This window comes from Pyrus communis, chromosome 12, assembly GCF_963583255.1.
Source record: "Pyrus communis chromosome 12, drPyrComm1.1, whole genome shotgun sequence".
Classification (NCBI taxonomy): domain Eukaryota; kingdom Viridiplantae; phylum Streptophyta; class Magnoliopsida; order Rosales; family Rosaceae; genus Pyrus; species Pyrus communis.
In genome coordinates, this window is record NC_084814.1 from 24,091,335 (window position 1) to 24,116,699 (window position 25,365).

The 25,365-nt window shown below is 37.7% G+C and overlaps 3 protein-coding genes and 1 pseudogene across 4 annotated transcripts; 2 read left to right on the forward strand and 2 right to left on the reverse strand.

Moving 5' to 3' along the window:
• The first annotated feature begins 7,798 nt into the window (after nucleotides 1-7,798).
• On the forward strand, nucleotides 7,799-9,162 carry LOC137711416 (protein BREAKING OF ASYMMETRY IN THE STOMATAL LINEAGE-like; annotated as a pseudogene).
• Nucleotides 9,163-9,279: 117 nt separating this feature from the next.
• Nucleotides 9,280-12,225, reverse strand: LOC137711415 (protein MICROTUBULE BINDING PROTEIN 2C-like). The gene is made up of 6 exons (XM_068450654.1): nucleotides 12,122-12,225; nucleotides 11,810-12,050; nucleotides 11,472-11,555; nucleotides 10,486-10,830; nucleotides 9,855-10,073; nucleotides 9,280-9,560 (listed from the first exon to the last, which is right to left on the reverse strand). Exons 2-6 carry the CDS (start codon nucleotides 12,020-12,022, stop codon nucleotides 9,408-9,410), a joined length of 1,014 nt encoding a protein of 337 aa, XP_068306755.1. The 5' UTR covers nucleotides 12,023-12,050; nucleotides 12,122-12,225; the 3' UTR covers nucleotides 9,280-9,407.
• Nucleotides 12,226-15,152: 2,927 nt separating this feature from the next.
• LOC137709755 (uncharacterized) lies at nucleotides 15,153-17,811 on the forward strand. Its single transcript, XM_068448733.1, has 5 exons — nucleotides 15,153-15,209; nucleotides 15,388-15,482; nucleotides 15,882-16,472; nucleotides 17,024-17,409; nucleotides 17,533-17,811. Exons 2-5 carry the CDS (start codon nucleotides 15,465-15,467, stop codon nucleotides 17,645-17,647), a joined length of 1,110 nt encoding a protein of 369 aa, XP_068304834.1. The 5' UTR covers nucleotides 15,153-15,209; nucleotides 15,388-15,464; the 3' UTR covers nucleotides 17,648-17,811.
• A 4,008-nt stretch (nucleotides 17,812-21,819) lies between these two features.
• Nucleotides 21,820-23,674, reverse strand: LOC137710627 (dof zinc finger protein DOF5.4-like). 2 transcript variants are annotated; one of them, XM_068449701.1, is made up of 2 exons: nucleotides 22,566-23,674; nucleotides 21,820-22,149 (listed from the first exon to the last, which is right to left on the reverse strand). In XM_068449701.1, the coding sequence occupies exons 1-2, from the start codon at nucleotides 23,537-23,539 to the stop codon at nucleotides 22,107-22,109; spliced, it is 1,017 nt and encodes a 338-aa protein (XP_068305802.1). In that variant the 5' UTR covers nucleotides 23,540-23,674; the 3' UTR covers nucleotides 21,820-22,106. The 2 variants fall into 2 exon arrangements, with proteins under 2 accessions (XP_068305802.1, XP_068305803.1); XM_068449702.1 differs by lacking the exon at nucleotides 21,820-22,149 and having other exon boundaries at nucleotides 22,435-23,674.
• Between the last annotated feature and the right edge of the window lie 1,691 nt (nucleotides 23,675-25,365).

Below are 25,365 nucleotides of genomic sequence, written 5' to 3' on the forward strand. Positions count from 1 at the left end.
TATCTTTGATGAAACTATAGGACAAGGAATACCTGACGGAGTAAACACCTTACTCTACACGATTATAGAGCACTTTATAGGAACACCTAGCAACGTCACTACTCGTATCCACGACCAACTGAGTAATTTAAGGTGTCCAACCTTAAGTGATTTCAGATGGTATAAAGATATTTTTATTTCCAGAGTCATGCTTCGTGAAGAAAGTAAACAATCTTTTTGGAAAGAAAAATTAATCAACGGTTTACCAAATCTTTTTGCTCACAAAATTCAAAATGTTTTAGTAAACGAAGAAGGTATCATACCCTATCATACCCTTACTTATGGGAACATAGTTAATGTTATCCAGAAGAAAGGATTGAAAATGTGTATTGATATGAAAATTTCAAAACAAGTCAACAAAGACAAATCTATTGCCAAATATGAACTTGGAACGTCTTGTGAACAATATGGTTTACCTCCCATAGCCCCTTCGCACAAGAAAAACAAAACTCAGCACACGAGCAAGTTTTCTAAATCTCATCCTAAATTTTACAAAAACAAAACGTCTTCCACCAAACCTTTTCAAACCAACAAGTTTTATGAAAAACCTTTTCAGAACCCCAAAAAGAAATCTTTCCAAAAATCCAACAAACATTTTCAAAACAAAAAAGGAAAATGCTACAAGTGTGGAAAATTTGGTCATTTTGCAAATGAATGCAAAGTCAAGAAGGCGATTAATCAGCTGAAAATCTTTGATGAAGAGAAAGTACAGCTTATCCAGGTTTTAGAACTTAGAAACACTGACTATAGTCAATCAGATAAGGATTTGGAATTATCCTCTTCTGGTCATAGTAGTTTCAGTGAAGTTTCTTCGCCAAACATTAAGTTTGGATGCACAGACACTTGTTGTAACAAAATTTCAGTGCTTAATAAGCAAGAAGAACAGGAAGAATTTCTAATGGAATTAATAAGTAAAGTCGATGACCCAGATTTAAAGTCTTTTTATTTGAAAAAACTAAAAAAGCTAATTTCACAACAAGAACCAGGTACTAGCCGAACACCTCATCAAAAGATTTCTCTCAGTACCACTTTGAAATGTTTTAATAAACCCAAAAAGGAAATTACCATCAAAGATTTACAAAAAGAAGTCAATCAGATTAAATCGGAAATTAGGTTTCTAAAGTCCGAAAACACTGAAATTCGTTCACAACTCAGTAGAGTCTATACTCAAGCACTTGTTAAAGAACACGACAGTTCTTCTTCAGATCACAATTCGGATACTCAGTCGAGCAAAACTTCTTCAAAAGATTTAGTTTTAAGTCTTTTGGATAAAATAAGAATTAGAAAATGGTATTCTAAAATCAAGATAATAATCGAAGATTTTCATTTAGAAACCATAGCTTTAATTGATTCGGGTGCAGACTTGAATTGCATTCAAGAAGGGTTAATTCCTACTAAGTATTATCACAAGTCCACTGAAATACTTAGTGCTGCAAATCAATCCCGATTAAGTTAAAATATGAAATTCTCAAAGCCCATGTTTGTCAACAAAATGTTTGTTTTAAAACTCCATTTGTTTTAATCAAAAATATTTCTGATCCAGTCATACTGGGACTCCCTTTCATTGCTTTGATTTATCCCTTTAAAGTTCACCATAACTGTATCACAACCAAGGTTTTTGGCCAAAGAATTACATTTGAATTTTGCATGGAAACAGATCTCAAAAAATTGAAACAACTTCAAAAAGACAGTGTTTCAAAAACCATTAACCAGATCAATGCAAAATCCCAACAAATTAATTTCTTACAAGAAGAGATTAAACACAAAAGAATTGAAGAACAGCTAACAAATAAGCATTTGTTAGAATCCATTAGCCAGTTTACCGATAAACTTGCCAAGGAAATCTGTTCCGATATCCCCAATGCTTTTTGGCACAGAAAATAACATATTGTTAAACTCCCTTATGTTAAGGATTTCATTGAATCACAAATTCCCACAAAAGCACGACCTATTCAAATGAACCAAGAAGTTTTAGAGTTTTGTAAAACAGAAATCAACCAGCTTCTGGAAAAATGAATTATTCGAAAAAGTAAATCTTCATGGTCATGCCCTGCTTTTTATGTTTAGAAAAATGCAGAATTGAAACGAGGCGTTCCAAGATTAGTTATTAACTATAAACCTTTAAATGATGTTTTGGAATGGATTTGATATCCAATCCTCAACAAAAGAGATTTAATAAAGAGACTTTCTCAAGCAACTATTTTTTCTAAATTTGATATGAAATCAGGATTTTGGCAGATTCAAATTCATGAATCTGATAAATACAAAACTGCTTTTGTAACTCCTTTCGAACACTATGAATGGAATGTAATGCCTTTCAGCTTGAAAAATGCACCAAGTGAATTTCAAAATATTATGAATGAGATTTTTAATCAATATAGTCACTTTTCAATTGTTTATATTGATGACGTGTTAATCTTTTCAAAATCAATAGATGAGCATTGGAAACATTTGCATTTATTTGATAGAATCATTAAGAACAATGGGTTAGTTGTTTCAGCTAGCAAAATTAAGTTGTTCCAAACCAAAGTTAGATTTTTAGGTTATCATATCTATAGATCTACTATCCAGCCAATAGACCGAGTCATCCAGTTTGCTGATAAATTTCCAGATCAAATTATTGATAAAACCCAACTTCAGCGCTTTCTTGGATCTCTCAACTATGTTTCTGAATTTTATCCTCATCTCAGACAACAATGCAAACCTTTGTTTGATCGTCTTAAGGAGAATCCTCCATCATGGTCTCAAAGTCATACTTCCATTGTAAAACAGATCAAAAATCATGTCAAGACTTTGCCCTGCCTTGGCATTCCAACTCCCGACTCATTCAAGATAGTCGAAACTGATGTTTCAGATATTGGTTATGGAGGTATCCTCAAGCAGAAAACTTCTTCCAAAGCTCCTGAACAAATTGTTCGCTTCCATTCAGGAATTTGGAATCCTACATAAAGTAATTATAGTACTATTAAAAAAGAAATATTATCTATTGTATTATGCATTAGCAAATTTCAAGATGATTTATTAAATCAAAAAATTTTAGTTCGAGTTGATTGCAAATCTGCAAAACATGTTTTACAAAAAGATGTTCAAAACATTGCATCAAAACAAATTTTTGCACGCTGGCAAACCATATTAAGTATTTTTTATTTTGATATTGAATACATTAAAGGCAACCAGAATTGCATCCCAAATTTTCTAACCAGAGAATTTTTGCAGGGGAAGAATGGGTACTAATCAGAGAAGACTTCCAGCTACTCTCACCCAAACCCCAGCACCAGTAAAACATGAATTTATTCCCGATTCCTCATTGGCTTTAGCCATCACAAACAGATTCACTCCATTGGGTTCAACAATAGGAAATATCCGCCCACACTACCAAACAGCACTAGCTACCCCTTATGATCCATACTATTCTGTTCGATCTTCATCCCCTTCAATACCAAAAACACCTAGCTATGCTAAATCTTCACCTTATGTTCAAAATCTCAATTCTGAAAAGCTTTTTAGCATTCCACTTCATATTGATAAGAATCAACCTCCATAACGCATTGCTAAGCTTCTTCTACCCCCAAATTTCTATTTTCTCCCAACAGAATCCTACAAAAGCCTTAAATTTTACCAGGTCATTCTCTCTGAGACAGAAAGCATTGCTATTAAACCCATTTACAGCACCACTCACCAAAACAAAATATTGTACCATTAGAGCCACATTGGAAAATTTCTCACTGACCAAGAATGGGGAATCCCCCTTTATCATACCAAACCTCTTCATACCCAACATGTTCTCATCCCGAACAATCATTATAATTATTATGATTATATCCAGGCATGGACTAACATTTTTCTGTACCAAACAGATGATTTTAGTCACTCATGGTTCATAACTTTTGACAAAAGTTTCAAATTAAGATTCCCAGCTTGGTTTCCAGATTGGTGGGCTACTCATGGCCCAAATATTGCTCTTATTCCAGATGACCTTCGTCAAGTTATCAGCAATAGCTTCAAAAGTAAACTTGATCGTAGTCGTTTCGACAGCAGGGTCTCCCTCTTTTCTTTGTTCATGGCCAAGTACAAGGTCCCATGGATTTTGAAATGGAACTTCGAAGCAGACAATGGTGGCATTTTCAGATCCCGATGGGTGAAATGGTGGGACAAATTCAACCACCAGAAGATCATTGATTTAGTAAATGCAGATTTTCCCCAGGGTCCAGCTCCATCAATTTTTGCACCTTCATCACAAGCCTTGCCAGACAAGCAGCAATTTCCTGAATTACCAAAAGCTCAGGAACCAGTTCAATCTTCATCGGACATTAGTCCATCATCCTCTCTCAAAGGAAAATCCAAGACTTCCAGATCCTCTGGTTCGAAGAAAGAAAAATCTTCAAAGACTTCGCAATTCCTGGATTTGGCCCAGCAGCTTATGGCAGAAGCAGCAATGCTGCAGAAAAAAGGAAGTTCAGACTCAGACTCAGATGCTTCTAATGCTTCGTCGCAGCTTCCCGCCAAATGGGCGGATCTCCCAGATGCCCAAGATCCGTTTGAATTTTGAATTTCAGAAGCGTAATATTTTTCCATGTGATCGTATCTGAAACAGCATCATCAGCAGTAGCTGTCATCATTTCAGATTCCTGACAAATCACTATTCACCAACAGTGAAAAGCAGACAAATCACTGTTCACCCAGCTTTTCTGATAACGGAGCGTGATTCCACAGTGAATTTTTCATAATTCACCAGCCTTTTCCAACTACCAGCACATGCAAGCGGGATTCCTGGCTCAATGTTACCTCAATCATTCCTCTCAGCACCATAAAAGGAGAGCTCATTCTCATAGGAAGGGGACTTAGTTCCAAGAATCTCTCTACGTATTCGAAAGAACAGAGAACATTTTCAGTGAAACATTAAACACTTGTAATACATATTATTATCCAGGATGCCTGCGAGCTCCACCTTGTTTATGATCATCATCTGCCATTAGGCAAATCAGTTTGTAATTTGCAGTAAGTTTTAATAAAACTTATTTTAAAAATCTACCTGCATCATTAATTTAAAACCATTATTTTCATGAATATATCACCTATGTTTAACTTGATCTTATGTCTTCATGTTATTATTGATCATCCATGGATATTCCGTTTCAATCAGCCTCAGCTCTTTCTGATATATTATATTGAAATGCTACTATGTTTATATGTATTTTACTTCTGCACTCTTAATTCTATGGACGGTTTTACCTCCTACCAGTAGTTCCGCCCCATTTGGTAATATATATATATATATGGGGACCACCCCCGTTCCCTCTCAGTCCCGCGTGTCCCCCTTTCTTTTTCAACCCTTCTCATTTGATATATATATAGGGGGACCGCCCCCGTTCCCTTTCAGTCCCGCGTGTCTCCCTTTCTTTTTCAACCTTTATCATTTGCCAATCAAAGCATATATTTCAAACATACGAAACGGAGCCGTTTTGTTTTATTTTTTTATTTTTTTTTTTTTACCAGGACCAAAACAACGTCGTTTTGGCCTAGACGTTAAAAAACAAAAAAATAAAAAAGGGCAATATGCTGCTGTGCGCAGCAAAACCAGATCACCCGACAGACAATGAGGGGTTGAACCAACGCTCTAGTCATGTTTTCCAGTGAGGGGAGGCCAGCGCCACTTAGTAGAATATAAGAATTGGTTGTTATTGTTACATCAAATATTGAGGCCACTCAAGCTATCGTACGGAGATATCAAATCAACCTTCTAAGGGACCATTACATGCCTCTTAAATTATCAGGGAAAGAAAACCACATAGCATAAAACTTTTCAAGTTACTCTCATTGCTTTTACCTTCAAGTACAAGGATTAGCATTTTCATCAGCAGATTTACATTATGTTGGAATCCCACATCGGTGGGGGTAAAGAAAAGTAATGACTTTAAATAGAATTACCCCACTCTAATTAATACTGAGACCTTTTGTGGTAAAACCTCATACTTGACGGATTTGGCAAGTGGTAAAGTTGAAGACAATATCGGTGTCGTTAAAGTGGGGACCCCACGGGCCCGTTGTTCTAAAAATTTCAACATGGTATCAGAGCCCACAGTTACGGGCCCGTGCAAGCCAAAGACTTGTCACCAGGAAGTGTGGGCTTGGAAATAAGTTTGGACTTTTAACATAGAGCTGGCCCCTAAGTTCTTAAGAATCACTTCTTGAAAAAAGATTGAAAACAAGTTTGGACTCCAATCGAGCCAACCTCTGAGTTTCAATTGTCAAGGCGATGTGTGGATCTCCACGTGTGAACCACTAAATGGGATTATACGAGAGGGGGCGTGTTAGTAGTCCTAAATTGGTGGGGGTAAAGAAAAGCAATGACTTTAAATAGGATTACCCCACTCTAACTAATACTGAAGCATTTTGTAGTAAAACTCAACACCTGATGGATTGGACAGGTGGTAAAGTTGGGATCAATATCGGTGTCGTTGAAGTGAGGCTCCCGGGTCCGTCGGTCTAAAAAATTTCAACACATTATCCGTAATAGCATTGGTTGTCATCGACGTCTGTAAAGAAACAACATTAGGGTTTAACAAATTAACTAATATCGGAGTTGATCACAACGATACAGCGTATACAACACCAACAGTTTTGTCTTTGTAGATTCGCTATGGGCTTGCAAGTTCCTGAAGAATCAGCAACCTAACAATGCAATGCAAACAAGTGGTTGGTTTAAATGTCGTCTTCTGAACGCCCCAAAACTAAACTGGTTGAGCTTCCGCACAAACTAGGGTGTGCTGACACAAAATTATATAACGAAAAACCAGATTTATCTTCTAAACCCCACGCCCACGGCGGTCTTGTTTCTTTCACTCATTGAATCAAGTTAATTGCATGCTGCTGAGAACAAACTGGTAGAGGCACGAGATGCAAGTCACCAAATAGAAAAGAACCACGAACGTCGAACTTTTTATAACGAGATAAATGATAATTTATAATTCTAATTGAAAATCTTTACCCTGCAATGATCGCAAGGATTTGCTCAAGTTGCAGTAGAAAACACAGAAGAAGGATCACTTCCAACTGTAAAGAAACAAACAGCTATTTAGCTTTCCAACTTCAAGGGAAAGATTTACGATGTGAGCAAAGCCGGCGAAGTCTCCTTTATATTAGAGCAGTATGACAACCAACCCCAATGCTCCCTTATATACATGTGCCGGCCTCATCAATGGCTACAAACCTAATGTTATCCAATATGAAATCAATCTCTGTATTATAATTGGACCAAATGCAATCTCCTTCCCCCTTAGGTACTAACTGGATGGAGGCACCAGTTAGTGTTGCCAGTCACTGGAGGCACCAGTTAGTGTTGCCGGTCACAGGAGGCACCGGCATGTTTAGGGTTGCTGGAGAATTTTGCATTGCAAGAACTCATTCCACTAACCAAATGGACGCGATTATTGGATACAATGTCACCCACATTAGATCATAAAGTAATAATTTTCGGTGTGACGATTACACCGGTATTAATGTACAACGATTTGTTTTTGGCATTAATTAGGGGATGGTTTGTCAACCATAATAATTAAATAATTTTCTTTTCTTTTTCGTCTTACAATGTTTGGGAACATAACTGACTAAGTACTAATTATGGATTAACACTGTAACTCCCTTGGTCATTCATCCCCTTTTTTCAAATTCAAACAGTTCATTTGATTTTTGCCTCTCTCTCTCTCTCTCTCTCTCTCTCTCTCTCTCTCTCTCTCTCTCTCAAATTAAGACAATCAAAATGTGCAGCACACCATGGACAATGACAGGCTAGTGAGATGGCGCGTGAAGGACTGGGCTTCGTGTTTCTTGGCTTGCAGGTTTCTTTTGGGTAAGCGCAACAAATCGATAAAACATTCAAATAAAACACCATAGTAGATATTTGTTTTTAATTATCGTAGTTTATTTCGGATCGGGTAATCTTTTTTGTTTTTCTTCTTCTTTTTTGTTTATATAGATGATGAACCAGCTGATAAATGTTGCCCTGCAACGCCGCAATTGCCAATACGAAACATGGCTTTCGATATGCTGGGCGAAAGCAGAAGCAATGAGACGGGGAAAAAGATGTCTAGGCAAAAAAACTGTGACAGAGAGCGACGACTAAGACACAGTACTAAACAAGCTAAAGACACAAGCTGCAGGCCACGTTTTTCAGATGAGGAGTATATAGTGTTCTGCTTTAAAGAAGATGGAGCATTTGAAGTTGTGAAAAACGACAAACTGGAAGCGTCGAACACCATAGATTGCGCGTCAAGAAACTCACCGAGGCCTGCCAATGGGAAGGTTAGTGAATTGCGACGATGTTGATTACTGAGAGAAGGGGAAAAAATTTATTTGGTTAATTTCTTTTGCTTTTGTTTGATCAAAACAGCTTAGCCATGGGGAGGATACAAGAGCAGTTGAAAGGCGTAGCAATGAGAAGAGGTTGACTGAAAAGGCTTATGATACTTACCCTACAAATGATGAAAAATGTATCATCCTTGACCAAAAGGTAGAGAACCTTCTTTATGTTTCTAAGTTTATATTTTTTTATTTCAAAGGAATACGCATTTTAAATTTTCTTTATAAACCACGATTTATTTGTACGAAAGAATTATGATTTTCGTGTAAAAGTAAGTGTATTTATTAAAAAAAAAAAAAAATCTACCTTATATCTTCGTTTCTTGAAATATAATTATTTTACAAAGCACGAGGAAGAAGAGGAAAACCGCTCGGGTCAAGAACCACCTCCGAGTAGAGATGTCAAGGATCGTTCGACCGTGTCAGTTGAATCAAGCGATTCAAATCAATCGGATGGCAGCACAAGCTCTTTCGCGTTTCCGGTGTACGTTACAATATACATTGGTTTTATAGTATTGTTAGACAATTAACTAACACATGATTAATTCCTGATAATGTTTGGTAAAATCATGACTGCAGGTTGGGCAGGGAATGGAATGGCAGTCCTGTGCAAATGCCGATATCAGAAGCTATGGACTTGAGAAAGCACAAGGCTCGCTGCATCGGCTTTTGGTTTCAGTGCCGTCGATTCTGAAATTCGATGTGTTTTTCTCAAATATTTTCCCCATGAGGTTAGATTAAGCATAAGCAAATTGTTGTGTCTAGTGTAAGCAATAAAACAATCGCGATTAACGGTTCATATGTTCGTGCTTGTAACTTTGGAGAAATCACGTACGATTATCAACAAAAAATCCCGTACTCTATCATGCCGAAAACTAGATAAACAAGAAAAGAAAGACTCGCATTTCACATAACCCAGCAAAAGGGAAGAAATACAGTAAAAATATACAATAATTATGCAAACTGCCGCAACGCAAAGCCGGTCAATACCTAGTGGCACTAAACCTAAATCATGTGAGAACTAATGACTGAAGATGTAACCTGGCACTGGCTGCAGCGGCAATAGATTCTTCGTCTTGCTTTTCTTTTGCGGCAGCAACAGCAGCGATATATGCTCTTCTAGCTTCTTCCATTTTCCTCATCTGTGCCTCATCCAAATCATCCTGTCCATTAAAGCAAGGATCTTTAAGTTGCAAGGAATGCAGCATCCAACAAGCAGATACCCATGAACAAACAATTCTCAACACATGCGATTGGTTAACCACACACAATAAGCAAGTAATGAACAACAGATATCTGAAAATTTAACGGTAATGATACAGGAATCTGATTGCAACGATAGAGGTGTCTCAAGAAATTAGTTAGCATACAATAAAACAAATGACAGGACGAACCAAAAAACAAAAAATATAAAGGAAATTAACCACCATATCCAGGGGATGGGGTTGTGAACTTACAATGTGAGGAAGATGATCCATAGTACGCGTTGAAATATCATAATCTTCACCGTAGACAATGGGATCAGCTTTCATCAAGCTTTCAAATAGGAGCATAAATGACGAAATCTGTCCTTGCAAGGAGTCTTGCTCTCCTTCGAGCTTCTCCACTTTCCTGTTGGATGTCATCACTTCCCACTGTAACTTTTCCAAAGCAGCTTGCTTGTCTGCAAGCTTAATCTGTGAAAAACGACAGATGTTAATAACGTTATAATTTGCAAAATAGAGGTGCTGTGTGCATCAGAGAGAGAGAGAGAGAGAGAGAGAGAGAGAGAGAGAGAGTCCTTGATGATATTCCATTTTAGGCAAGCGGCTATGTTGTGGTCTAGATTAAACCGAAAGTAAAAAAGAAGATCCGAAGATTAAATAAAATAATAAAGAACACAGAGATCTGTTTCTGCATTACCAAGGGTAATTTTTCAAACAATAGTGCCAATTTGGAAAAGATCAAAAACAATGTCACAACTAACATTACAACCACATTCACTAGTCCAAAATTCCAGAATGACTAATGTCATTAGGTATCACAAGGAAATAAAATATGATGAGAAATCTCTAATCAATGCCATGGCACCAAGTGATGCACACATACCTTTGCATCAGAGAGTTGTTGCTTAGCAGCCTTTATTACCGCGTCTTTTTCTGCAACTTGGTGCTTATATTCATTCAGTTTTGCTTGAACAGCGTTCACTTGGTCCTTTGAGATCTCCGATGACTTTAAAAGTTCCTCCTTCTCTAATACTTTCTTTTGCAAATCATCAACTTGTACCCTTAATGTATCCAACTCTTCTTTTTCCGCTGCCAAAGCCCTTGAGGAAAAACTTGAAAAGCTGTCAGCATCAAGGCAGCCAGCATTTTTGCTTGAGTCCTTGTCTCCATGATCCCTCTTCTGTCTTGCGGGAATGGATTGAGCCGCATTCCTCCCTTTTTGTTCAACCTTTAGAAGATAAGAAGAGAGGAACATTAGGAACCCATTTGATGAATCATGCAAAGAAATTAAATTGATCGAAGTTAGAAATACAGATGACTTTAAAACCCTTAAAAAATGGAATTGACATACGAAGCAAGAGCTTGACAATCAAAATGAAATCCCAAGGATGATTGGTAATGGTAATTTGGCATCAATAATCCATCTAATCGAATGAACTTCTTAGATTTTGCATTAATTCAAATATTTATTTCACTACTTGTTTCCTCATAAAAGGAATATGCATAACAAACAAACCATAAAGGAAAATAAATTATTTGAGGCCTTGAAACACTCTCAGATATCAAACTCTTCGAAGTTCGAACGACCACAAACAGTAGTTCAACATCACCAGTTTGACATGCCATTAATGTAAAAGTAAAATGGAGATAGTTTTACTACATTTGGATTTACTGCAACTAGAACACTAATAAAAAGCACAAAACTTTCCATGATAGATCACAGTTGATTGTTCCTAAATTAATAAAGCTATCAAAACAATCTGAGTAGCAAGCATTACTTGTGTGCATAGTAAATGTAACAAATTAAAGAATGCCATTGTTCATCATAGAGATTAACAATCACAACTTCAGAAAACCGAAACATCATACTTTTTTGGATAAGGATTCTCTTGAAGGTGTCTTGGTGTAGGCCACCGAACCCCGCCGCGTAAACGAACTGCTAGCTTTCCGATCCTGAAAGATTTTTTCAATGAACTTGTGAGTAAAGAAGCAAAAAAATCACTAATTTCAAAAACCCCATTCCAATTTTTTCAAAACCCAATCAGAAGCAAGTAAAGCAGCAATCTTTAAAACTACCCAATTCATCCCAACCCAGCCAGTAACGGCTACTTTCCCAAATTTTCTCGGCCGGCAACCAAACACACTGGAAAGAAAATCCCAGAAAGCCCTGAAATTCACATTCCAAGAGAGAGAAAGAGAGGAATTACGATGAGGGACTGGACGAGAGGGACGATCTCGACGAGGTCTTTGAAGAGGACGCGATCGAGATTGCTGTTGGTGGAGGTGGAGGAGTGAGCAAGTGAGGACTGAGTCGAGCGGTGGGTCGGGGACGAGTTGGCATCCCCGGAAAGCCAGGATTTTGGGTCCCCGAAATTACTGGAATTCTCTTGCGATTCCAGGAAGTGCTGCGGGTCGTACATCCTCCTTCTTCCCCAATTTGTTTTCTTTCTGAAAATAAAATTCAAAAATCAAAAGTTGCACAGAGAGAGAGAGAGAGAGTGAGTGGCAGAGTCGCAGACCGTGTTTTCAAAAACTGTTTCCTTGTCGGACAGCCGATTTCTCAATGAAATTGGAAACTTGGCCAAAATAACTATTTTTCAAATCTCTGAATTGGAGATTTTTTGCTATGTGGTCGATTTTAGTTACGATGTCGTCAAATTTTTACAAGGAAACTAATGGAAATGGTTTAAAAGTTTTGAGTTTTAACAAAAATAATAAAATAAAGGATTAAGTGAATAGTACCATAATTAATTTTTTGAAGGCAGATTGTCTGCCCTCCCACTTCTCGTGCCCTCTTGTTTTGTGTGATCATCGTTAAACCACGTCAACATTTTATATTACTATTCTTTTTTGTCTTATTATCTCTAAAAAAAAAAAACATTATAAAATGTTGATGTGGCTTAACCGTGATCACACAAAATAGGAGGGCACGGAAAGTGAGAGGGCAGAGAATCTGCCTCCTAATTTTTTAGCATAAAAATATGATTTTTTGTTAAAATAAACAGTACTAAGTGTTTTTCGTTAAAATTCTCTTTTTTATAATTGTGTTGTTGATACTTAATTGATTTTAGGAAACTTAAACGAAAATTTCTCGGTGTTGTTCACTTTAACGAACAATCATATTTTTACATTAAAAAGTCAATCTTGGTACTATTCATTTTATCCTTTATTTTATCCTTATCGTTAAAATTCAAAGTTTTCAAGTCATTTTCATTAATTTTCCTTTAATTTTAACCATTTGAGACATGTTAGACTTTCAAAAACGCTTTTTAAATTTTATCATAAAAATTAGACTTTTCATTCAACATTCGGTTATTGTTGTTGTTTGTTCCAAAGACTCTTGCTTTCGAAGACTGAGTTTATGTTTTTTGTAATGTTGGCTCCTAATGCTAGAGAAACTAATCTAAATTTTGTTAACTAAATACCATGAAAATTAATGATTAAATTATTACTTAAGTGTTAATTAACGTACTTATTTCTTATTGGTTACGTGTCATTTATTTTGCAAATTTAAACTACGTGGCATTCTTTTCTCTCAAATTGTGGTCAACTCCAAAACTTGCTCTTGAAGGACTTGCGCTTGTAATGGTACTAAATAGCAGATAATTGTACTTATTTAGCAGGACAGGTGGGACTATCCCAAAAAAAAAAGGAAAAGGAAAAGAAAAAGAAAAGGGAGATGTCACCAAGGAAACATGATCTACAAGATTTCGTGTTGGTTAAAGTGACAGTTCAGTTGCTATAAATTCCTGCTTTATTCATTCCTTCATAAGTATTCAATGTTTTAACTGTCCTTTTAATTGTCATGTTCCTTCTGCAACGGTTAGCTGCCTCTAAAAATGCTTTATATATGACTCAACAGCCTCAAAATCTTGGATTTTGGATACATTTTTCGTTTATACGAACGATACTTGGGGTGAGAAAATCAAACACAAAACCTCAAGCACATATGTAAATAATTGTAACGGCTTTAGTTGCGAGCTTCTCTCTCGATTCTAAATACCTGCATTATGATTGAGTATATATGTAGATGCAGAGCAGCACTGAAGAATCTGCTTCGGATTGTTCTGGAGTGATAAGAGAGGTAGGTAGTTTTGTTTATCAATTATAATCTAATTAAATGATTTTTTGTTGAGTAATTCAGGTTGTGAAAAGTTTTAGTAATTGAGAATTCTATTTTCCAAATATGTGTTATTTTGGTATTTCGGTGGTTTTTCTTTCAATCTAATTGGCCTTATTCACGTATATACAATGAGATTATAGAGTGTCATTTTCATTCTCTCCTCCTCAAAGGTTTTACTTCCACATCTCATCTATATAATAATGACAGAGGCAAGTGTAGAGGGATAAAAACATATACCATCGAAGAATCAAGTTTTATAGAATCCACCCAAAAGGTTATTTGATTAATATTGAATTGATGATTACAATAGCAGTCACAGGGCTTAAATAGACTTAGACCGACCATTGGGAAACTTGGGGGAGTCTAAGGAAATGTACAAAGAGGTCTTAGGAAATGTAAAGAAATTAATCAAACGTTGATCAAAAAGTCTGAGTTTTATTACAAACTTTAAATGCGGTTTTGGAAGTTTAAACAACCTTGGATAACTAAAATCCATGTAAATAATAGTAAAACTGTGTTTTTGAACCAGGACGTCGCGCTCTTTGCAAAAAGGTATCATGGGCTCAAAACGAAGCTCAGATGCTGAATGTGTAAATTCCCGCGGTGTCCTTTTGTCATCTTTCAGATGTTGTACATCAAATAACCAGAAAATTTTGAAAGAAGAAACGTTGAATCATGGGTTTTTCTCTTTTTGGCAATTTATTTAATGTATTAGCCTAAAAAAGAGGGCAACATAAACCAGAAAATTAATTGGGAGAAGAAATTTAAATCAGTGTTATATGTGATGTTCAATTCACCTAATACAAGTAATTGAAACCCCAGCCATGTGTGTTAGCACAAATACACAAATTCCCATTGCCAGGTAAGCAATGCTTATGTGGGAATTTTTCATTGGATTTGTTACACAAGTTTGGAAGTTATATAAATTTCTGCATTTGCTTCTGGTAAAAAACTGTCCAAATTCAGGATGCTTATCTCTTAAATTCATTCTTTGTATTGAAGCGGTATTATGATCTAATCTAAATTACAGGAGGAAAATCGAACTCTCGAGAACAGAGTTACCCTGCTTCAGCCAACTTGGTTACACTTTGCTCATTTAATCATGAAGAGTTTTCAGTAAAATCTGTTTGCTTTTAGAAGACAAGAAGAATTGGACATCTTCTAACCTCGTAAGCCAGATTCTGCTTTTTTATTTGAATATAAAAGTGCTTTTTTGCAAGTTCTTATGTTGCTTCCTCCTAATTTCCCTGCGGTAATTCTGTCTCAGGATTTTTTTTTTTACAATTTCACCTGCATTCTTGACTTCTATTTACGTGTATTAAATTAAACAGCATAAGTTTTAATCTGTTGAAACAAAACCCTGCCTCTGAAGTACGATTTTCGCTAATGCAGGTCGCGGAAGGATTGTTAAAATCTGGATTGTTTGGAGAAGGTTCTGATGAAATGGTGGAGCCTTCTGTTTCATAATGTTTAGCACCTGCCAGGTGAGTAGCAATAGTTGCTTCCTCCTAATTTCCCTGTGGTAATTTTGTCTCAGGATTTTTTTTTTTCCAATTTCACCTGTATTCTTGACTTCTATTTACGTGGATTAAATTAAACAACACAAGTTTTAATCTGTTGAAACAAAACCCTGCCTCTGAAGTACGATTTTCGCTAATGCAGGTCGCGGAAGGATTGTTAAAATCTGGATTATTGTTTGGAGAAGGTTCTGATGAAATGGTGGAGCCTTCTGTTTCATAATGTTTTGCACCTGCCAGGTGAGTAGCAATAGTTGCAACACTACAACAGTTTTAAGATTTAATCTTTACGAACAAAAGGGAAATCAGAATGAAATTATGAAGGATAAAGGTTCGATTTCATACTAACCAAAGTAAATATACCTCAAAATTTTGAGTCTGAATTTTGTTTCCTTAACGTTAGTTTAAACAAATGCAAGTTTCTGCAAAATATGTGTTGGCATTACTGAGCAGGATGTGTCAAAGTAGTTCCAAACCTTCTATATCACCGCCCGAAAAAACCTATGTGTGCACTAATTGTTTCTTGACATGGAAAATTATTTGACCTATTAATTTGATCAGTTGCATAATACCAGTCTCGTTGTTTTTCGTTACTAATGGCAAAATAAGTTTTAGCTTTTCTTTCGTATTGATTAGCAGTTCAATAGGGTGTCCATGGATGGCCATTCAACCATGGTCTTCCAGCCTGTTTACAAGTCCTTCAAGTTCAAAAGTTCCGAAGTCATGAAGGGATTGAAGGTGGAAAAAAGTACTAGTTCAAACGATAATGATAATCTGTTCATTTCTGATTTGCAAACTCAAGACAGTGAGGTGGTTCTGAATCCACATCCAGATGATAGTCAGAATATGCGCGCTATAAGCGACGCCGTGACAGCTAGTGATTGCGCAGCTTGGAAGGATTCTGCTAGAAAGGCTGCTATGGATTATGACTTGCCAGAGTTGGTTGCATTCCTTCAAGGGAGCAGCAACTACCAGTTGTTCAAGGACATCTGCATTGACAAGGAAGTTCGATGCGAAGATAAGTGTTCCGCAGAAAACTGTGAATTCTATCATAGTAGCATTGCTTGGATACTTGATTCTGAACCGGACAGCGAGAGCGAGTCAATTAGAGAATCTCTGGACTCGGAGTCGTCCACTTCAACCAATGAGACTGACTGTAAAAAGGATGATCTATCAAATGATCATTCAATCAAGAAGATCATATCCGAAAAAGTGTTTTTGGTTAGACAGGTAAGTCGCTAAATATTTCGTTGCTCGAACTGAATCCCCTTGAACATAAAATCTTATTTGTTGCATCTTCGGAAAACTGTCAACTAACGCTTCACTTCGAGTGAGTACGTAGGATGAAAATGCTTACAAATTAGGTTGCAAGTATTGAAGGATAATATGCTCATCTGTCATGTCTTAAACAGTCGGAGGAGATTAATGCCACCGACGACATTACAATTTATTAGGTTTAAGGGTCAGTATCGGATGGCAAATCCTACCAACCGGTTGGATTTTATTTTACGCGTTTAGAGACCATTAAAGTTTGTGTCTTTTTCTGAAAATTTTTATGTGATAATTGGTATTATAAAAGATGGAGAGTCAAGAGATTGGTTTTAGTTTCTTCACTGTCACGTTTGTGTCATTCTCTGGACTCGCAAACTTCCAGCACGAATTAATGCTCGATCAACACTGCATAAATCGAGCAATACGAACACATACATATTGGAACTATCTTAGCCATACACTACTCATACATACTTAATTGATTCCGTTTCTGATTTCACGTTGTTTAGGGTCCAAGTAACGCAGTCTTGGGCGCAAACTCAATGGGATTATCTATAACTAAGGCAATGGGTGACAACAGAAGGACAAGCAATGCTTCTGTAAAAGGTGGCCTAGAAAATACAAGCGGAAGCGAAGAGTTTCATGCCTCAGAAATGGAAAACATGTTGAGGCATGATTCGTCCCAAGATGGGTTGTCAGATGGCCTAGCAGAATCGAGTCAACGGCACCAGCATTGCAGCGGAGAATCCAGTTCCTCTGCATACGAACTTCCTTCGGGCTCGATTTCATACTCGGGAGGAATACCGGGTTTTGGCAGCATTTCTCTTCGGTCGGGCAGCATCTCTTTTCGGTCGAGCAGCAGCACAACGAGCTCTCGGTCTTTCTCTTTTCCCATGTAAATTCTCTTAATTTCACTAACCCTAATTTTTACTGCTTGCTCTTAAATATTTTCTCAGTTATTGTAATATGTGGATAATCTCATGTAGTTTTTCTATTTGAATTTTGACATGACGAGCAGATTATCCTCGGAATGGAATGGCAGCCCGGCGAGAATGGGGAGCGCTGACCATCGACAATTACACCGGCACCGACACCGGCACTGGGGGATGCGATTTCTCTGCTGCAAATTCTGAATGTCACACACACACACACACACACACACACTTCATTTTCTTTGCTTTAATTTTTCGTCCGGGATGTTAAGCCTTGTGCAGCCTTGCCTTATAGATCATACACACATACGATCTGATGTAAACAATAACATCATAATACAAGTCCATTTGAAAATGTTTGGATTTCTGCATACATCAAGGTTTGCTGAATGCAGTTTTATTAATTTCATGTCCTATTGTTTACTTGAAGTGAATTTTATGGCCTCGTTCGGTATCTAGGATTGGATTTGAGTGAATAAATCAATCACTATATCGACGGTATGTTGAAGGAGAGTGTGAAAAATTGCGTCCAAATTGAAGATAAAGAATGGATTACTCGTTAATTAAAGTTATCCATGAAAGTCCCCCACAAAATGGTAAGTTTACGACGGATAAATTTTTTTCATGTCCCATTCCCTTAAAATGAAAAATCATCCATTCTAATTTAGTCATAGACATCAACTGAAACCTAAGATTATTGATGAGCATGCTTCTGTAAATCTTTGGACTTATGAAAAGCTTTTAAGTGCTTGTGATGGTCACAATGTACGTAGTGTTACTAATTCATGGTTGATATGTCATGGACCTACGTAATGTGTTATAACATAAGTTGATTGGTAATACACATCGGAGTGTGATATATATAGTCCCACTTTCAAAACCGTCACCAAACTAATTTATTAACATAGCTAGATCAATACTAAAAGAAGCTTAGAAGTTGGAAATTAATAACTGAATAAAATTAATCCATACATGATACAAGCAATATTAATAGAAGAAAATTCAAACACAAAATTTCAGGTGCAAAAGATAAGCAGTCAGAACAACACGAGCTACAAACCCGTTGTAAGTAAATGCAATACTTACCGCAGTGGGTCAAAACCATAAATTTTGCCCCCAACTTCCTCCTCAAGTTGATGACCTTAAAATTCTTATATAGCCAAGCTCCATTTTCAGAAGGCTCAAATGTTTGGTTGAAAGTAGACATCCGTATGGCAAACATCCCAAACTGTGAATGTCAATCGATAAACGTCACGAAAACGAAAAACCGACGACAGCCTATCTGCCCAACTGTGTGAGGTTCTTCTAAGTTTTAATTACTTGCAATGTGAAGTCACAATCCATGCCACATTGTTGCTTTGACGCAACAGGGTCCATGGCCTATTTATTCGTAATTAATGGCAGCTCTTGGGCAAGAAGAAAGGGCAAACAGGTCACATCTTGATCATCTGGGCTACAGTTATGGTAGCGTACTGTTGTGCCCCGCTCATCGACCATTGCTTGCTTGGACCAGTGCAGCTTGCACATGCGTCGCAAACAATGTCGATTGATATCTTATCGAGGACGTTGCAGATTGAATTAGGACAGTCAATCATGACTCAAAGCAACGTGTCTGCTCTTTATACTAGAGTTTTAATTTCCTTCCAAAGTGCAAAGTTTCAACATACCATTGATTGTTTAGTTTAATTTTGAGTTGTTATTAAGAAGATGTAGAAATTGTGATGCGATGAAAAGGTCAAGGATTTGAATGCGCAACCACTAAGGAGATGTGGAAACTGAAACATGACCAATAATTGATGATAACAAGAGCAGAGTCACCAAACCATGATATTATCCAAACACGAAGTGGAATTAACACTCTTAACACGCATTTTCACATCACATCACAGCTCGTGAGGTGGGAGCACGGGAGTCGGTTGGCCTCAAAATGTGATTTAACCTATTTGTGCTATGAAGAAAGTTAAGATTTCTCGCTTGAATAAGTAACTCAAATGTTTATAAATATATGCAAAAGTCTTTTAATTCTCCGATATAAGATCAAACTTTAAACAAAAATCTTCTCACTTCAAAACTCAACGTACCTTCACATATAATTCTGACTCCGTCACTCGTTTACAAAAATACATAAGTATTATATTCCTTGAGTCCTGAGTCATCCATAACCTTCCCCTTATCTCAATATCATTGGCATGGTTAGCCTAATCAAAACATATAAATTTGAAGTCCATAGTTTATGCATGTATATTGCAAGTTGTGAGGAACCTGATGAGGCACACGGACACCGAATGCGTGACTCATGGAGAGAAGAGCTCTAGTCAGTCAGTCACTGAGTCAGAGGCCACTTCCGGTTCTGAACTTGCCCATCTGGACCCCACTCCCTTCCCACTCAGTAGTACCCGTTTTTACCAGTCCCCACCAACCCACCTAACTAACCTACTATGGGTCCATCACCACATAGTATCCACGTCATCATCTCCACCATCTTCCACAGCTCACTCCAACATGCACATGTTCGTATGTCTATCTGCTAATCCACATCCGTTAGTTGAACTAGAGTTGACGAGGAGAAGAGATCAAAGTCATCGGATCAAGTAATTCAGATCTTCGAAATTTCATCCAACAGTCAAAGATTATTATAATTTTTAAGAAATCAAAACAGGTGAACCGTTGGATGAAATTTCAAAGGTCCGGATTACTTGATCTGGTGGCCTTGGTGGAAGAGATCCAGAGAGAATCTCTTCACGTTGATGAGAAGTAGCTCTGTTTAAAATATCAGTATTAGTCGAACATTGAGGTGTAAATTTGTAAAAATATCGATATATTATATCGATATTGAATTGGTTGTCTTCAATGAACATGATGATAATTTGCTAAAAAAACGTTGGGATTTGAAATAAAACTTTAAAGAATGTCAAACACTAGTTTAAACGAAATATAAGAGTTTCTCCGATATTTAAAAGATTCGAAAATATCAACGAAATTTGTCGGTTAGCAGAAAATTTAGAGTTTCTCATATATGAGATGAAATTTAGTTTCTCAAATCTTTCTCTAATTTTTCCGATATTCCACAGAAATATCGACTGTATCGAAGAAGTTTCAAACATTGTCTCTGTGTAACAAAAACACCAATATCTTCGTGGTGTAATAGATCAGTAATACAATATCACATATTAAAACATTTACGCATAATATTATATTATTGACTAAAGACTCCAGGTTTGACTTCCTAGCATTTCACGAGGAGCATGTGAGTTGTTCCCTTAGTTAAAGAGAGTAATTAGGTAGTTTGGGGGGAACAACTTATCTACAATTAGATTTCTATATAGCAATACACTAGTAATGCTACCATAAGTAACTTTCACACGTAATAGTACTCGATCAAACGTAAAATATACGACTGTTGTGACGTTCTAGTTAGTAGTTATGATAAGTTTCTTTCAAATCAAGTTTACATATGGATAGGTTTTAATACATAACTAAAATATAAGAGTACACTCTTACATTTTCGTGTTGTCGTCACTCTCAGTATCACTCACGTCACACGATAGATAATATAATCCGATTGCATTCAAGATTTTTCCCGATTGAGCACTCAGTTGCCAGTGACCATACGTGAATACGACTCTACAACAGAGAGCAGAAGAGAGCCAGGACAAACCGACCCTCCTCAGTCCCTGGCCCATAGCGCAGGCCCACGTGGCCACTTCCACTATCTTCCAAACCTCCCCTCTTCCCCATCCCCTCCGCCACGTGGAGTCATAATCGCGCATGGGACTACTTCCAGTTCCCGATCCAAGTGGGCCCCCACTCCCCTAACCAATTTGCCAACTGACTCTCCTCAGTGCCCGCGCACTGCCCCCCGCACCACTCCTCCGTACACTAATATCAACACCCGCCAAAATTAAAAATAAAAATAAATATCTCATTAAAATTATTTTGTCCCAACAGTTTTGATAAATTTATTTTTTAAAATTATGCGATGATATTCATAAATTTTAAAATTTAAATTTATTTAATGAGGGTGAATAAAAAATAATTAACCTAAATGCAACCTAGTTACCGCCATTTCACTGTTAATCCTTGATGACGTAGCAAATCCTTAAGTGCCTGTTTGAATAAAGAGCTACTAATTATAATTAGGAAGTGACTACATAGACTATGCATATATGAGTAAATTAACGAAGCATGACTGAAGTTAAGCAAGCTGATTAAATTGGATCGTTCGTCTTCTCGTACTTGAGTTTGTAGTAAGCTAGGCGCCGCGACGGGTTAGAACATAATGCCCTAGATGCACTAGGCGAATTTAAATAAATTTATTATATTTTATGTAAATAAATATCAATTTATACTTAAAATATATATAAACTACAAAATAAAATAACATATATATTATGAATTATTAAAACATAATGAAAATAGGATGCCTAGATGAGTTTGGACAAGCTAGACGGTCTAAACGGGATGTTAGACAGACTAAGCAGACACCTCAGCAAGTCCATCCGTCCTTTCTTAGTTTTCAAATACTGGCTAACCGTCTAACGCCTAAACGGTGCTAGCAGGAATTTTTAAAACAGTGGTAGTCGGTAACTAGATAAATACTGCAGATATGAATAACTTAACTGAGGTCCTCGACGCAGGACGCGAATTAGATTACGCCATCTTAACCAAGATCGAAGCGTCCGGTCATACCTAAGTTCGAATTTCTTCCTCGTAAATTCAAAACAACATTTCATCAAAAAAGCTGAAATTAAGGAAGAAAGTGATCCCAAACACAAAGATCACAGTAAGCAATTATAATATTTCTCTCTATATATTTGATTAATTCAAATCGAAATACATGAGACAAAACCCAAAAAAACAAAATTAAAATTAAACACTAACACCAAGTTAGTTGCAGATGAGCCTCAAGGGGCAAGAGCAAACCCAAAAAACATTCCAAAATCATCAAATAAAACCTCAAAAAATACCCCAAAGAAAAAAAATTATAATTATATAAAAAATTTACATTATATATTCATAATTTTCATAAAAAGACCCTCTCAAATTTAAATTTCTATTAACCAAATTTGAGATTAATTTTTTTTTTTTTAATGGATGGTTAATTAGAGAGAGATTTTACGGGAGGTAGAGAGTAGGGTGGTCTTGATCAGTCCATTGACTATGACTCCAGTATGCTTGATCAACGGTGTTAGGAAGATCAAACAAACCTTGATCACCTGATCCCGGTTGCCAATCCAACGATCCAAATCCTCCTCCTCCTCCGCCGTGGGATCTGTTTTGGAACACTGATAGATCCACCTGCACCGTCTGATCCAGCAATCCACCGCTGATCTCCTGCATCTTCACTCCCTGGTTCTGCTGCCCCCATTGGTTTTGATGAACTTGATTATGATCATGATTGCCTTGCTGATTAAACGGCGAGCCGTTGATGTTTCCGAAACTAAACGGCATGTCGTTGGAAGACGTGATCAAGCTGGTGAAGCTCCCGATCTCCGAGAAAATTCCGTTAATCTCCGTACTATGATCTAGCAGCGCTGCCGCCGAAGCGCCGGGCTCAAAGCCACCGTTTGCGCCGCCCTGAGAAATGAAGAAACTGGATTCCGGATTATGAATATTGCTCAGTAAGTTTGAAGCGGAGCCGGTCGAAGACGGCTCTGAGATGGCCTCCGTGGCGGCAGTGGCAGCGGCCGCAGTGGTGTTAGTGAGGCTGGAGCTCTCGCTACTCGAACGAGAGCTGGATTTGTTCTGATCGGCGCTGTTTGGTTGCGGTGGAGGAGGCGGCGGGGATGATATCGGCGATGACGAAGATGAATTTTTCGTCTTGGAGCGTTTAGTTTTGCGACATCCGCCTCCGACGGGTACGTTGCGGAGGACGCCGCCTTTGGTCCAGTAGCGGCGGCAGGCCTTGCAGAAGTGGCGGGGCTGGGAGAGGTTGTAGTTGTTGTAGTAGCAGAACTTGGTGTTGAGAGAATCGCACCGCGGGCACTTCAAGGCATGCTGGTTCGGGTGCTGATGCGGTCTCAGCCGCGCGTCTCCTCCTCCCGGGCCCCCGAAGAACCTCCCTCCACCTCTCACTGAATGAATGTCTTGCATTTCAATTACCCAAGTTGACAGACTGCTGAATTTTTCCGAGAAAATTGATCAATTTTTGAGTTTTCCGGGAAAAAAGCTGATGGAATTGCTGAATTTTCCGGGAAACTTCGCTCACATTTGCTTACTTCGAGTGTGCAATCTTTTCCTTCTCACACACACTGTTTTGAGTTGTTATTATAGAGAGAGAAAGTGAGGAGCGAGAGAGTGAGAGGGCGGAGCGTTAGAAAGGGAGAAAGAAATTGTAAGCTGCGAACGCCGACAAATATCCCTCTCACATATCTTTCCCAAACTCATTCTTTTTTTATCTGAAATTACCAAATTCGCCCCACGACACACGCAAATGACACTGGGACACTGACCGATGCTTGGAGTGCTTAAAAAGACCGAAATAGCCTTACGAATATCAAAATACTGTGAAACCGTGGGAGAGGAATAAGATCGAGCCGTTGGTTGACGACACGTGGACGGCGAGAGGGGAGCGGGACTGTCGCCCTGTCGGCCACCCTAATTTTATCGGCTGAGAGGAGAGAATCTGGTGGAGCGGGTGCCACGTTGCGGAACGCTAGTGGTGAGTTGTGGAAAGTACGCGGAGGTTACTGTGTGATGTATCTGACGTGATGTTGTCCTCCTGTTCAGAGGCTTCGTGTGTTGGAAGTAGTCTTCTGATGTACGGTCTACGATGTACCCTTATATATGTGATAATCTAAATAATTACATTGTTAAGATTAATTAACAACATGATAAGATAAGGTTATATTTTTCTTGTGTAGGATTATTTTAGACCGTTTATATTTTAGAATGAGAGGGTAAATACATTCAGGGGCGAAGTCAAGATTTTAATTCATATGTGACGTCCTTGTCGTGTTTCTAGAATTTATATGTACAATAGAGATAGAAGAGTATTATTATTGGTTAGTTAGGGTGATTCATTCGTTTTATAATGTTATTGTTACATGTAGAGAGATGCAAATAAGAAATTTTAGACTGAGAGCAAATACAACAAGATAATTAAAACAACATGGCCAACAAAATTTGAGCCGGAGCATGCTCTCGGGCACTATATAGCTGAGTAAAATTAAATTTGTACACAAAATTTACAAATTAAATGATGTGTCACCAATAGAAAATGCATGTTTATCAATGTTTAATTAATAATCTAATCATCAACTTCCATGTTCTTTAATTTAAAAAATTTGTCTGCAAACTCAATCTCCCTAGTATTACTCCTATGTGGCTTCGCCTCTGGAATCAGTTGAAGCCAATCTTATGTATGAAATGTATAAGTGTTGGATGAGAAACTAGTTCTGTAACAACTCATAAACACCAAATATGCGTCCTTCATGGTCCTCTCGTACGAGGGGAAAATCCTCGCTATGCTCTAACACCTCCACTATATATGGACCAAACTATCTCACGACATTGTGAACCCAGCTCGAACAGTCCAACCCTTGAAACATACTACAGCCACAGGTGGTGAATTTACAAATATTTTGCAAATTTAAAAACAAAAACATGGACCAATGTTGTGACATCTCATATCGCCCAGGGGAGTGATCCTTATATGTATATTCCCATCCTTACCTAGCGCGAGGCCTTTTGGGAGCTCACTGACTTCGGGTTCCGCAGGAACTTCGAAGTTAAGAGAGAAAGGGGCTAGAGCAATCCCATGATGGGTGACCCACTGGGAAGTTGCTCGTGAGTTCCCAAAAACAAAACCGTGAGGGAATGATAAGCCCAAATCGGACAATATCGTGCTACGGTAGTGGAGTCGGGCCCGGGAAGTGGTTCCGCCTGGGGCGGAATGTGACAAATGTCCCCAAGCAATT

Coding starts and splice junctions, on each gene's coding strand:
- LOC137711415 (XM_068450654.1), bottom strand. CDS start 12,022: ATGTACGACCCGCAGCACTTCCTGGAATCGCAAGAGAATTCCAGTAAT. Junction 10,831..11,471: donor GAGAATCCTTATCCAAAAAA/GTATGATGTTTC, acceptor TATCTTCTAAAG/GTTGAACAAAAAGGGAGGAA. Junction 10,074..10,485: donor AACAACTCTCTGATGCAAAG/GTATGTGTGCAT, acceptor CGTTTTTCACAG/ATTAAGCTTGCAGACAAGCA.
- LOC137709755 (XM_068448733.1), top strand. Junction 16,473..17,023: donor AAGTGTTTTTGGTTAGACAG/GTAAGTCGCTAA, acceptor CACGTTGTTTAG/GGTCCAAGTAACGCAGTCTT. Junction 17,410..17,532: donor CGGTCTTTCTCTTTTCCCAT/GTAAATTCTCTT, acceptor CATGACGAGCAG/ATTATCCTCGGAATGGAATG.
- LOC137710627 (XM_068449701.1), bottom strand. CDS start 23,539: ATGCAAGACATTCATTCAGTGAGAGGTGGAGGGAGGTTCTTCGGGGGC. Junction 22,150..22,565: donor CACCCTACTCTCTACCTCCC/GTAAAATCTCTC, acceptor TTTACGAGGAAG/AAATTCGAACTTAGGTATGA.